Here is a 15360-nt window from a genome sequence, read left to right as displayed (position 1 = left end):
AAAAGCATAAAAAATAAAAAAGCGCAACCTACGAAAGCGCTTTCTGGAAAAAGCGCTGCTATAGGGGATACTACCAGAGCGCTTTTCTGGAAAAGGCGCTGCTAAAGGGGAGGCTATGAGAGCGCTTTTATGGAAAAAACGCTGCTATAGGGGAGGCTACGAGAGCGCTTTTGGCGTACCAAAAAGCGCTGTCGTTACCTACGGCAGTGCTGGCTTTGGCAGCGCTTTTAAGCGCTCTAATAGACCAAAATAAACGCTGTAGTAGCCCTTATACGGCGTAGTGAATTATATTTTTTATAAAAAAATCACGAAAATGACGTCGTTTTGTGCGGAAAAAAAGAGTATGCATTTGAACCACCGGTTTTCTAAAACCGTCGGTTCACCGGTTTTTTTTCCGGTTTTGGCCGGTTCATACCGGTTCAATAACATATCTGGTCTAGCAATCAGACCCAACCGGTGACCCCTCCGGTTCCCAATCTGATCGGTCTGATTTTTAAAACACTGACTCAATGTCAAGTCAAAATCAGTCTAATGAATTTTTTTCTAAAAAAGTATTATAACATTTCAACTAACCTTCAGGAATTATCAAAGGGTCTTGTTTATTTAAAGCATCTTTTAATATTCTAGAGTCATATGTCGTTCCTTCCCACCCAACTAACACATATGTGAATTTCATATCAAAATTGCATGCAGCTAATACATTTTGAGTGAGATGGTCTTTTCTTCCATGAAAACGAGGGGCTTCTGCCCGGGGAACCTTCACTCGAATATGTGTGTCATCTATAGCTCCAATGCAATCCTTAATTCATGTATGGCCTAGTTAGTTGCATATGGGTTAGAGTCAAAGGTTTTGCATCAATATGACTAAATAGAATATAACGATTCCTTAAAAACAAAACAAAATAAAATATTAGCTTAAAAATGGATAGAATATGCTATTGTTAAGTATTTTTGGTGGTACATCGGTACCTAATAGTTGGATCAAAAACTCTTCTCCTAATGCAAGTATGGCATGCAACACATTGTGAAAGTGGTAAAAAATAGTCTCTCCAAAGCGATAAAAGAAGAATGACACAGTACGCATTTTAACATTATGTCATATAATATGTAAGAATTTCGCTACTCGCTCTTCCACCGTAGACCTTATAGTGTCCTTTACTATACCAGTGCCTCTTCTTTTTTTGACACAACTCCATGAAAGCTCGTGGCCCCATGCGTATGATATCACTACACTTCTTTGTATGTACTACATAACTCATTACGTCCATGCCCACTTTGTGGAAAATAAGTGACTCGGCTATGGAGACATGTTGATTAAATTTGATTCAAATGCAATGTATGGACAACATGACATAACATGATAACAGAACCAATATGCTGCCTCTTTTCCATCTCTTTTTTAAAGTGATTTAAAACTTGCATTTAAATAGACATTCCAACATCAATAATTTCATCTTCATCCAAGTCAACTTCATTTATTATTTCATATTGATCATCAATACTTATTTCTCTAACACTATCTAGATTTTCCTTTACCTCCATAAGCATACGATACTCTTAAAAGCTTCTTTATTTAGCTCTAAGAAGCAACAAAATATATTTTCCAACATATAGTACATATATAAAAAAATAAATAAAAAATTACATTGAAAATGTTGTTCTTCAAAAATCAATAACAAAGATAAAATAAATTAATAAAAATATTTCCATTTCTCACAAAAACAAACAATTTAATATCTGTAAACATAATCTCTGAAATAAGTTTAGAACAACAAAACTATAAATAAGTATATAAACATTTTTATTGAATGGATTTTTGAAAGCAACAACACAAATAAAGTGTAAAGAATGTTACATAACTGAACTGAATATAAACAAGTTAGTTATATGCATAAAAATCAGATTCATCTATATTTAACAAAAGAAAACTACATAGAAAGGTCGGGGATTTAAGAAGAAAATCAAAGTCATACATGTGAATTATTCCTTTTTAGATCTAGTTTTGATGTGGTAGGTTGGGGATTTAAGAAGGACGACTATGAAGAATACGTTGTTTCAGCACCATATTGAAGGATGAGTGGAGGAAGAACATGGCATAAAGGATGAAAATGATCAGCTGAGAGAAAAAGCGGTAAAATTTGGCGCGAAAAGAAGAGCTACAATGGAATTAGAAATCAACACATGTATTTCTTCCCTCTTTCTTCGCTATTTATGGAAGAAATAAAAATCATATGGGACCCACATTTTTTTAATCTCTCTTCCATATTTCTATGCCAACCAAGCATAAGAAATTAACTATTTCTCTTCTATCTCTCTTTTCTCAACCTCTCACTCCCCTAATTCTATCAAACTAAATATAGTGAACCATGAAGATGTTGATTAAGACAAATGGCAGAGAATACACCTCAAGGGTGTGTTTGATTTAGAAGAGAAGTTGTGAATAGAGAAGTAGGTAAGAGAGAGTGAGGGAAGAGAGAAAAATGTGAGAAATATAGTAGCTTTGATATATTGTTTGTTATAAGATAAGTATGAGAGAAATAGAAGAGAAAGAAGTATAATTATTTTTGGAAAGTTATTACACCATGAATTTGAAAAATAAATTAAAGTTAATATTATAATGATGGGGTAAAATTGGAAAATTGAATCTCCTTTTCATTTCTCTCATATTATGAGAAGATTGAAAAAATGGTGGGACCCATAGATTATAACCCTCTCTCTTTTCTTTCTCACCCTAACCAAACAAGGAAAATTTCACTCTTCTCTTCAACTTCTCTCTCTTCTTGTAATCCTCTACCAAGTATACCCCAAAAGTTTGTTTAATCTTGAACCATGCCTCAACACAATGAGTGTGTGCAATTCATAGCTCATATTTATATGTACAATAAAGCATAGTTAAACCTATTTTATCATTAGCATTACTTAGAGTTCCAACAACAGTTTCTTCTAATGGATGCTCTGATGCCAGATGGAAAATAACTAATGTTTTACATGTGTTTTTTTAACAGCGTGCTACCTAATTGGTCATTATCTTTTCCATTAATGAGTTGTGGTGTTGAATCTAATTACTTAGTGAGAATGTTTTTCTTGTTTTAGAATCATATTATCTAGTTTTGTAATTACTAACCGCTGCTACTACCTATGTTTTTCACATTATTCTTGTTGAGGAAGAAGGATGGTGTTGTAAGAAAGAGAGTGGTGCATACCCTTAGAAGCAAATTGTTATTCAAGTCCCACATTAATTTCTACACAAATAATTATAGTCTTTATATAGGTGACACAAACACTCACTTAGACGCATCTATATTTAGGGGTTGAGAATATATTGTAGGGACACGGGCGTATAGCCCAATCACTTCTTTTAAAATTTGAATTAATTAAATTCTAAATTAAAAAATTCCAAAATAATATTAATTACATTACCAAATTATTAACTAATTATGTAAAGTAGTTATTTATTAATAAATTATAAATTATTGGCAAAAATATCTTTTTTGTTCCGAATGTTAATTTTGAGTTTATTTTGATCCCTTAACTTCACAAAATTTTATATTGGTCATTTAGTTCTTCAAAACGTATTATGTTGGTCATTTCCGTCTAATTAGCGACGAAAAAAATCAGTCGCTAATATAACTGAAAGATTAAAATTATACCTTTTTAAAGATGTAGAGATCAATATGGACTTTTTGAAGTTAAATGAGCAAAATAAATCCGAAGTTAACATATAAAAACTAAATATGTGTTTTGTCTAAATTATTCTAATTAAAATAGGAATATGTTAATAAGTGTCCTTCAAGCACTTCAGGGCCGACCCAAAGTGTTTTGAGGCCTAAAGCAAAACTTGAATTAAATTATATTAAAAATAATATATAAAAATAATATTTAATTAGTGTCTTGAGTAAGTTTTCAAGACACTCTTAATTTTTTTAAATCTAATGGTTATATATATATATATATATATATATATATATATATATATATATATATATATATATATATATATATATATATATATATATATATATATATATATATTTTGTATAATTATTATTATTTTGTATAAATAATAAATAATTATAAAATTTGTATAATTATTATTATTTATTAATATTATTGTATAAATAATTATAAAATTTATTTTAATAGCCACAGTAAGATTCGAACCTGTGGGCCAAAACATAATTGTTAAGAAGATTCACCACTAAGTCATTGTATTTTCTATTTTTTTTTAATGAACGACTTATTTATTATATAGAAGTTGAGGCCTAATTTTTCTGCATTTGAAGTCTATTAAAAGTTCCGAAAATTTAAGGCCTACGGTGATAGCATCGCTTGCCTAGAGTTTGGGCCGACCCTGAGCACTTTTCGAATGGGTAAAAATTAAAATTGAGAGTAAAAAAAACTGAATTTAATAATAGGACAACAAAAAAATTAAAAACACTAATTTTAAACTTAAATGTAATTTTTTTCAATTTAAAATTTTGTTTTTACTTAAATATGAAAACAAGTAGCGTGGCTACGGGTATTTTACTAGTTTACATATATAACCGTAAAATCATTTTCAACCCAAAAAAACCGTGAATTCACTCTTCCTCACTTATATCTCCTGAAAACACATATCTAGGGTTTTGGAACCCAAACCGAACCAGAAACCATGGCTTCCGATGACGAGATCGAGAAGACGCAAGATGAGCGCAAAAGGTTGGAGAAACAACTCGCCTCTCTCACTGAACTCACCTTCGACACCGATCTCTATGGCGCAAGCGACAAAGACTCATATCTCACTTCAATCCCCGCCACCGAATACGAAGAGAATATCGACGCAGATAACGAGACTGCTCGCAGAATGCCTTCATACACCGCCCCTAAGTCCGTCTTGAAAGACATGCCTTCCGCTGGTAATGATTCCGAGGAGATCGGGTTCAGGAAGCCTCAGAGGATTATTGATAGGGAAGATGATTATCGGAGACGGAGGTTGAACCAGCTTCTTTCGCCGGATAGGCATGATGCTTTTGCGGCCGGAGAGAAGACGCCGGATCCGTCGGTGAGGACTTATGCTGATATTATGAGAGAGGAGGCGTTGAAGAGAGAGAAGGAGGAGACTTTGAGGGCTATTTCGAAGAAGAAGAAGGAAGAGGAGGAGGCTGGGACGGAGAAGGGGCAGCAGAAGAGGAGGAATAGGTGGGATCAATCTCAGGATGAAGGTGGTGCTAAGAAGGCTAAGACTTCGGATTGGGATGCTCCGGATGCAAACGCGACGACACCGGGGAGGTGGGATGCGACTCCGACGCCTGGGAGAGTTATTGATGCGACTCCGGGGAGGAGGAATAGGTGGGATGAGACTCCGACTCCCGGGAGGTTGGTTGATTCTGATGCTACTCCTGGTGGTGTTACGCCTGGTGCTACACCGGGTGCAACTGCTTGGGATTCAACTCCTAAGCTTCCTGGAATGGCTACCCCGACTCCTAAGAGACAGAGATCGAGGTGGGATGAAACGCCTGCTACTATGGGAAGTGCGACTCCGTTACCTGGTGCTACTCCTGCTGGTGCTTATACACCTGGTGTTACTCCTGTTGGTGGTGTTGAATTGGCTACTCCTACGCCTGGTGCTTTACAAGGTTCGTTCACGCCTGAGCAGTATAATTTATTGAGGTGGGAGAGAGATATTGAGGAGAGGAATCGTCCTTTGACTGATGAGGAGCTTGATGCGATGTTTCCACAAGAAGGGTATAAGGTTTTGGACCCTCCTGCTTCTTATGTGCCCATTAGAACTCCTGCGAGGAAGCTTCTTGCAACGCCTACGCCTATGGGGACTCCGCTTTATCAAATTCCTGAAGAGAATCGTGGTCAGCAGTTTGATGTTCCTAAGGAAGCTCCTGGTGGCTTGCCTTTCATGAAGCCTGAAGATTATCAGTATTTTGGGGCTTTGTTGAATGAAGAAAATGAAGAGGAATTGACTCCAGATGAGCAGAAAGAGAGGAAGATTATGAAGCTTCTTCTTAAAGTGAAGAATGGTACACCACCACAAAGGAAAACAGCTTTGAGGCAGCTAACTGACAAGGCTCGTGAGTTTGGCGCTGGACCTTTGTTTAACCGAATTCTGCCGTTGCTTATGCAACCTACTTTGGAGGATCAGGAGAGGCATCTTTTGGTTAAGGTAATTGATAGAGTTCTTTACAAATTGGACGAATTGGTTCGCCCTTACGTCCATAAGATTCTCGTTGTTATTGAGCCCCTTTTGATTGATGAAGATTATTATGCTCGTGTTGAGGGGAGGGAAATAATATCTAATCTCAGTAAAGCTGCTGGCCTAGCCACTATGATTGCTGCCATGAGGCCTGACATAGATAACATCGATGAATATGTTAGGAATACTACTGCTAGAGCTTTCAGTGTTGTTGCATCTGCTCTTGGTATTCCTGCTCTATTGCCCTTCTTGAAGGCTGTTTGTCAGAGTAAGAAATCTTGGCAAGCTCGGCACACCGGTATTAAGATTGTGCAGCAGATTGCCATTTTAATTGGCTGCGCTGTGTTGCCCCATCTGAGATCTCTTGTTGAAATTATAGAACATGGTCTGAGTGATGAGAATCAGAAGGTAAGGACAATCACTGCACTGTCTCTTGCCGCTCTTGCTGAAGCTGCTGCTCCTTATGGTATTGAAAGTTTTGACTCGGTGTTGAAGCCTTTGTGGAAGGGTATTAGGCAACACCGTGGTAAGGTGCTGGCTGCGTTTTTGAAGGCAATTGGGTTTATCATTCCATTGATGGAAGCCTTATATGCCAGCTATTATACTAAGGAAGTCATGCTTATTCTGATACGGGAGTTTCAGTCACCCGATGAAGAAATGAAGAAAATTGTTCTGAAAGTGGTGAAGCAGTGTGTGAGCACTGAGGGTGTGGAAGCTGAGTATATTAGAACTGATATCCTCCCTGAGTTTTTCAGAAACTTCTGGGTTAGGAGAATGGCTTTGGATAGAAGAAACTACAAGCAACTTGTGGAGACGACAGTTGAGATAGCAAACAAGGTCGGTGTTGCTGATATTGTTGGAAGAATCGTTGAAGATCTTAAAGATGAGAGCGAACCTTATAGGCGAATGGTAATGGAAACTATTGAGAAAGTGGTTACTAACTTGGGATCATCTGATATAGATCCACGGTTGGAAGAGCTTTTGATTGATGGTATTCTTTATGCCTTCCAAGAGCAGACCAGCGATGATGCTAATGTGATGCTTAATGGGTTCGGCGCAGTTGTAAATTCACTCGGGCAGAGAGTAAAACCATATCTTCCCCAGATTTGTGGTACCATTAAGTGGAGGTTAAACAATAAAAGTGCAAAGGTGAGGCAGCAAGCAGCAGACCTCATTTCGAGGATTGCTGTTGTCATGAAGCAATGCCATGAGGAACAATTGATGGGTCATCTTGGTGTTGTCTTGTATGAGTATCTTGGAGAAGAGTATCCGGAAGTTCTTGGTTCAATTTTGGGTGCTCTCAAGTCTATTGTTAATGTCATTGGTATGACGAAGATGACCCCACCTATAAAGGATTTGCTTCCCAGGTTGACTCCAATCTTGAAGAATAGGCATGAGAAAGTCCAGGAGAACTGTATTGACCTTGTGGGTAGGATTGCTGATCGCGGGGCTGAGTTTGTACCTGCCAGAGAATGGATGAGGATCTGTTTTGAGCTTCTTGAGATGCTCAAGGCACACAAGAAGGGAATTCGTAGAGCTACTGTGAACACTTTCGGATATATTGCGAAAGCCATTGGACCACAGGATGTCCTGGCAACTCTATTGAATAATCTCAAAGTGCAGGAGAGGCAGAATCGTGTATGCACTACTGTGGCCATTGCTATTGTTGCAGAAACTTGTTCACCCTTTACAGTTTTACCAGCACTGATGAATGAGTATCGTGTGCCAGAGCTTAATGTGCAGAACGGTGTGCTCAAGTCTCTCTCTTTCCTCTTTGAGTATATTGGCGAAATGGGAAAGGACTACATCTATGCTGTGACTCCTTTGCTTGAGGATGCTCTTATGGACAGGGATTTGGTTCATAGGCAGACAGCTGCATCTGCTGTGAAGCACATGGCATTGGGAGTGGCTGGTTTGGGTTGTGAGGATGCGCTGGTCCACTTGCTGAACTATGTCTGGCCAAACATATTTGAAACTTCTCCACATGTAATAAATGCTGTGATGGAAGCAATTGAAGGGATGCGGGTAGCCTTGGGTGCTGCTGTTGTTCTTAATTACTGTCTCCAAGGATTGTTCCACCCTGCCCGAAAAGTTAGGGAAGTGTATTGGAAGATTTATAACTCACTGTATATTGGAGCGCAGGATGCTCTTGTTGCAGCATACCCTTCTCTAGAGGATGAGCACAGCAATGTTTACAGTAGATCGGAGTTGATGATGTTTATTTAGATTGCAATTTAGACTATCAGAACTGTTGTTAGACATCAATGGATTGGTAAGTTCTCTCTGAATTGTAGTATTTTGACTGCCTAACTTTTATGCATCTTCCACTTTTCTGTGCAAAGAATGTGCTGATTGTTATTTTTTTTAGCTGAAATCGGATCACTGTGGAATCTGTTTATGAAATAGCTTGTATGTTACTTTGATTATCTAAAATTGAATTACTATTGAAAGTTTAAACTGTCTATGAATTTGGTTGATTGTTACTTTGATTTGATTTGATTGCATGGAGTTAGAGGTGTGATATGGAGAAAAAGGTACTTAGTAGGAATGGCACTCTTAAATATGTTCCCATGGCACCCATGATTTCATTCTGCTTTGCATTTCTTGTTGTCTTGATTTTGTTCTGTTTTTCTGGTTTTGACTTCTGAGTCTTTCAAAGCGAACATTTCTACAATAAAATTTTGACCAACAAATATTGAACCAATTCCAGGAATAGTATGATTGTTTGCATATTGCTATGATATAATTCACATCCACTGGAACTCAACATCCCACCCCTCAATGCTATAATTACCTATAAAACTCTACCAGCAAACAATTTTCGTTGCAAATATGTACACTTGAATGTTCTCTGTCTGCTGAACTTTCATTTCTTGTTCCTTTGTCAAAATTCAAGGACATTCTACAAGACACTTTACTAGATTAATCCATCCTTGCTTCTGTCATTTTAGCTCGAGGAATATGAATCTTGTTCTATCATTTCCTTCTCACATGCTTTTCCTATTGGGAGATGCCACAAGTTTGGCTGATTCAAGCATCTACTGTTAGAGCAGTGGAAATTTTGTTCGAAATCTTCCTTCTCTCACATGCCCTTTTTCCAATTGGTCATTGTTTGGTTTAACGGATTTTGGTAACTAACTGGCTTCTAAGTTTTTTTGGGTTGGTTTCCTTGTCTTGTTGGATTTCTTCTATTGTCTTTTTATTTGGGTTGGCTGAGACATTATTAACTTGATTTTGGTTGAGACTAAGTAGTGCAGGTGCGAGTTCAAGCTAATGTCTAGCACCTGGGCCCTGTAGTGGTTGTTTCTAAAAACAGCAGCATCAAATGTAGCTCACTGTCCCAAGCCAGTGATTAAGTTGATTATCTGATCCTGTATGGTTCAAACTAGAACAATTTTAAAACTAAAGAGCCACAGAAGATTAATAAAGCTTATATTCCCTAATAAATTTAAAGCCAAAATGAAGAAATTAGAACGATACACTTTTGATTTACACATGGAAACTGGGCTGAGTTGGTAATTTTTAAAGAAGCAGAGTTTTCTGAATCCATTTAACCAATTTGACTGAATTGAAAAAGACTCCTGTTATTTTAAATTTGGCCTGTGGTTTTATAAATCCAACTGAATTGTATCTTGCACTTCAAAAAATGAAGTTCTGTAGAATATAACTTTCAGAAAACCTTCCAAGGTTGGGTTGAATTATAATCAACTTGGACAGTGGATTTCTGGGATTTCCGTGCAGTGTCTGAGATTTATTCTCTGAATAGACACTTTCTATTATGTCAATATATTCATTAATGTTATTTAAGATTATTATTATTTTCCTTCAATGGCCATTATTCTCAAAGTTTACATTTGGTCTACAGTGGGTTAGAGGATGCGATTAGCTGCAGCAGGGATTGCCTGGCCTGCTTCAAAATAGGCGACAAGGTAACTTTTCTCTCCCTCTCTCGAGTTTGGTGCCGTTCCTTTGGTAAGTGTTCTGTAGCATTGTTGCATAACTCATTCATTTTTTGTGTGCAGGTAGCACTGTCTGGCTACATCCTTTGCTGCAGACATATGATAGATAATGTGGGAATATTTTGTCGTGGAAATGGTATAATAGAATTTACTGCTAGTCTATATTATATTGTTCACTCATCTACACCTATTTTTATTTTAATTTGAAGTTTGGTGTCTTTATGGCAATTTTCTGGACCAGAACTAAAATATTAGAGTTCGATGGATGTAATCTGTTGTTGGGCCCTAGGAAAAGTCGAAGTTTGATGTGGGACCTTCAGTAGATGCTATGTTGTAAATGAATGTTCAACCATTTTACTTTGTTAGTTTCAATAATTTTAATGTACTATCTAAAATGGTTTGTGTTAGGACTCAGAAAATCAACTGATTGTATATATTATTGATACATCGTAAATGGGTTTCCAGAAGAAATGATCCTATCTTAATCTAAAGGCCACCGAGCGAGCGCTTATAGAAAGCTATTGCTACACTGAATACCCTCCCTAGGAACAATCCACTACTACTTACTTCCTTTATACAATCTAACAGAAATCAGTTACACTCATCTGTCTCATTAGCTGCTAGCTCACCCTTCTCACCTTCAGCTATTTATTTCTCTTTTACCCCGTTTTGAATATACTCTTCAAACTCTTTGTTGCTGACGTGCACTTTGACTCACTATCCAACCGCCTCATTAGCTGTCAGTTCACCTTTCTCACTTTCAGCTATTGCTCTTTTACCTCTTCTTGAATAACCTTACAAACCCTTTGCTGCTGAGGTGCACTTTGAGCTACTACCATCTTGGCCCTTTTCTAACGTTGTGTAGGTTGCTAACAATGTCGCCTCCTTAATCAATCTTGCCTTCGAGGCGGAATTTTAAAAACCGACTCTAAATCATCACAACATCTTCCCATGTTGCCTCATCTCCCCCCTTGCCTACCCGTGGGATCAAAAATTGGTTTGCAGCCTCCCCCTTTTATCAACCAAGCACATGACTAATGCCTTGTCTCGTTCAGACAACATCACACCTCACACTTCATATCTTCTAGAAGTTTCTCTACCATATGATAATCTCCCAATGTCTTTTTTAAAAAAGACACGTGAAAGCAGGATGCAGGTAACTTGAGCTTGTATGCTACCATCTTCGTATACCTAAGGATTTGATATGGATTATAATACTTACCTGCAAATTTTAAATTAACACGTGTAACCACTGATGATATGAGAAAGAGTTACTATTTGAACACCAAATTTTAGAGACCGGATTTTACCATAGATTAACTGTATACTATTGTTTCTATCTCATACTTTTTGACTTCATACACTTGCACAAATTTAAAAAATACGCTAATATATCAAAAAATTATAAGGGACACATTTTTCACACCTAATTTTGGGTGTACAAATATCATTTTTCTTTGAGAAACACCTAATCTCCCATCTCAAAATTGCGATCATTGCGCTTCGCATCAACATATTGTTTCATTCTTCCTTGTGCATGTTGAAGATGAAACTTGAGTTGTCTCAAAACCTCGTCATGATCTAGTAACTCATTATGAATTGCTTCCACAAGAATGACATCATATCCTTCATCATATCCTTTGGACGCAAGTAGCCATGTGGTGGAATCCATTGATACTTCTTACACTACTTTTGGTATTAGAAAAGGTTGAAGTAAACCTCCAAGGGATGTAGATCATCATATCCTTTGGACGCAAGTAGCCATGTGGTGGAATCCATTGATACTTCTTACACTACTTTTGGTATTAAAAAAGGTTGAAGTAAACCTCCTATATGTCTTGTAAAAACTAAAATGACCCCTTTGTGGTGTAGTGTGAAATTTATCTAACAACTTGGGAATAAAGCAAAATTCAGTGAATAGTATCAAACGACCCTCATACACGAGAATGTTTGTTGATAAACAAATTTGGCTTGGACTCACCGCTTTCCTTAAGGTTGTAAATAGTTCTCCACAAACATTCATCATTGTGCACCTCTTCCTTCATCTTACTTGCATCTTCCCACAATTTTCTAGCTTCTGTTACGCGTGACAATATGTGAATGCCTCTATCTTTTACTTCTAGTTTGTATATAATGTCAAATTGATAACCAAGTTATTTAGTTGACTGATTTTGTTGTTTTGATACTGTTATCTTCTGTTGTTATAGTTGTTTGAGACTTTCTTGATTTGTAGAGACAGTGAAATGACGTCCTAAAAGACATGGCCTCCAATATTGAGTTGCTAACATGACTGCAATTAATTATTTCTCATAAGAAGATTTGGCCAAGTTCTTAACTCATAATGCTTTGTTGAAAACGCAATGGACCTTCATTCTTGAATTAAAGTTCCCCTTACTCCAACACTTGAGGTATCACATTTAACTAAGAATTCTTTATACAATTTTGGCAAGGTTAATATTGGGGCGATAGTGAGTTGTTCTTTGAATGTTTCAAATGTTGTTTGTGCTTCACATCCCCATTTTGAACCCATCCTTTTGAGTCAGCTCAATCAAAGGTCTCACGATTTTACCATGGTCTACAATAAACTTGCGATAGTAACCGATGAGTCCTAAGAAATCCCTTGCTCCTTTAAAAACTTTGGGAGCACCAACGATTGTTTGACACTACTAACCTTACTTAAATCAACAACAACTCCCCCTCCTGAGATAAGATGACCCAAGTATTCAAGCGTGGATTGTCCAAATTGACATTCTTTCTATTAACCACCAACTAATGTTGTTGCCAAACATCCAATACTATCGACACATGCCTCAAACGATTATCCCATTGCAAGCTATAAATCAAACTGTCATTGAAAAACACCAAAATAAACTTGTGTAACATGGATTTAAACACATCATTCATCAAACATTTGAACGTCAATGGAACGTTCATCAACCTAAATGGCATCACGAGGAACTCATAATGTCACTCATGAGTGCGTAAAGTTATTTTATGCACATCTTATAGCTTAATGTGTACCTGGTGATACCTTGATTTCAAGTAAAGTTTGGTAAAATATTAAGATCCATGCAATTCGTCTAATAACTCATTTATGGAGGGAATAAGGAATTATCTGGCACCATTACCTCTTTTATAGCACAAAAATCCACACACATTCACCATGTATTGACATCCTCCTTGACTAAAATCATCGAACTTAAAAATGAGTTGCTGGTATGACGAATGATTCTAGCATCCATAATCTCATTCACTTGGCGTTCAATCTCATTCTTTTGATGACGATGATAACGATGAAGGTGTACATTAACAGTCATTGCCCCGACAAAAATGTAATACCATGGTCTCTTATTCTCTTTGGTGGTAACCTGACAAGCCTTTGAAACACATTCTCATAATGTTGCAAAACACCATTCAGAGATGTCACTTCTTCTTTCCTCAATACCCCGACCTTCTCCTCTTGCACTTCTAACACTATTAACCTCCCACACACATTTATGTTATAAGATGCATTGCAAAGATGACACATTCTCACTATGACTTTCTAGCCCTTGGAGCACCACCCACTTACCCCAATGCCAAAATTCCATGGTTTGTTTTCTCCAATTTACAATCATGTCTCCTAGAGATTTTAACCATGCCATTTCCAAAAGAATGTCAATTCCCTTCAACTCAAATAAGTAATCTTCTACTGCGATCATAACCTTTATAATACAAAAGTATACTTGTTTCCACTTTCTGCTCGTAAATACTTGAAACTATGTGGGTGACAATGAAATTCATTAAGACAGTATTCATCCATTAAATAAAAAATTACTTAATGGATTAGATCCATTCCATCCATCTAATCAAATCCATCCATTCTATTTTAAATCCAATGCATCTTTTTCCAAAAGAAATATTTACTTTTTTACATCAATTTATTTTATCTTTTAAATTTTACAAAAAAAATATTTTTTATATTTTTATTTTAAATATCTATTTATCTTCTCCTTCTCTCTCTAAGTAACTATAACTATGGGTGGCAAAACTCATACCTGTCGGATATGCATCTTTTTCTTGTACTATTTTTGCGGGGCATAGCAAAGTTTTAGGCATTTCCCATCTTAGGTCTCAGCTCCACCAGCCCATTTTTTGCAGGTGCGATCATTTACATAAAACTTTGCATTTTTAGTCTTAAAAAATGCCGTGCCCGCAAGCCCGTCACACTCTCATTTTTCTGCGTGGGAGATCAAGGTTTTAGGTTCGCACCCTTAGCTATGTACGCCTCGCCCCGTCCACCCTATTTTGTGGGCTTTTGTGAGGAAAATCTAAAAGGGGAATGGGGTGTTTCTTAATTTCAGAGCTAATAACATGGCTGTTGTAAGTAAGATTTGGATAAAACATTCTCACTGATTTGAGGCACTTTAAATATGAAGTTTCTTAAGCCGACATCCTTGAAGGGTGTATCCTTGAAAACTTATTCATGCAAGAAGCGAGGGATGTATATTTCTCTTTCGCCAAAATACCAATTGAAGGTGTTTTCTTGTTCTTGAGTTAAAAAAAATTAAGAGATGTATGATGGTGAGGCCTGAGATGATCTGGTTCTTTTTGGTGCCATTTGAAGGTGGTGATAAGAGGATGAGATATATTAAGTGTTAGTACCATGGTTTTAGGATTGACATAATTTTGCTAAAACATGGTTTATTGCAAAGATGTTATGGAAGATGTCCCAACATGTTGCTCAGAAAACATGTTCTGCCAGATGTTGTGACATCCTATACTAGAACATCAGCACAGACTATTTTAAATCTTGACAGGTTTAATTTGATTCTGTGATATTTCATTTGGATGTATCTCAATATATTTTGTAGGTCAAAAAGATTTAATCTGGAATAAGTTTTATATCTCCAGCTGTACAAGTTTTCAAAATTGGATGAAAATACAATTTAGGAGATTCATCTGCACAATTGGTGCATCACCCAGTTTATGGATAAAGAAATATATGGATACAAAATTTGAAGCCCATGGACTATAGAGGTGTATTTAAAGAGGATATCTTACCTAATGTAATTTTAACTTTTAATAATTTGTAAATTAGGGGAAGCTTAGAGTTGCAGGTTTGAGAGTCTCTCGTGTAAGTGTAAGTCACCCTTGTATCTTCCGATACTCGTGGTAGACGTTTTGTTTTCACTCAAAAGCCTTTAGGTAATGATTTGAGTTTTGTTCTCACTCTTG

At 36.7% G+C, this 15360-nt stretch overlaps 1 protein-coding gene across 1 annotated transcript; it reads left to right on the top strand.

Annotated features, from left to right (window-relative positions):
• Positions 1 to 4551: 4551 nt before the first annotated feature.
• On the top strand, positions 4552 to 10538 carry LOC131630069 (uncharacterized). The gene is made up of 3 exons (XM_058900868.1): positions 4552 to 8456; positions 10050 to 10113; positions 10207 to 10538. The coding sequence occupies exon 1, from the start codon at positions 4652 to 4654 to the stop codon at positions 8408 to 8410; it is 3759 nt and encodes a 1252-aa protein (XP_058756851.1). The 5' UTR covers positions 4552 to 4651; the 3' UTR covers positions 8411 to 8456; positions 10050 to 10113; positions 10207 to 10538.
• The last annotated feature ends 4822 nt before the right edge of the window (positions 10539 to 15360 follow it).

The sequence above is a fragment of the Vicia villosa genome, linkage group LG1, assembly GCF_029867415.1.
Source record: "Vicia villosa cultivar HV-30 ecotype Madison, WI linkage group LG1, Vvil1.0, whole genome shotgun sequence".
In the NCBI taxonomy this organism is placed as follows: Eukaryota; Viridiplantae; Streptophyta; class Magnoliopsida; order Fabales; family Fabaceae; genus Vicia; species Vicia villosa.
The sequence above is the reverse complement of the archived record's forward strand: the minus strand, read 5'-3'. Positions and strand labels throughout refer to the sequence as shown.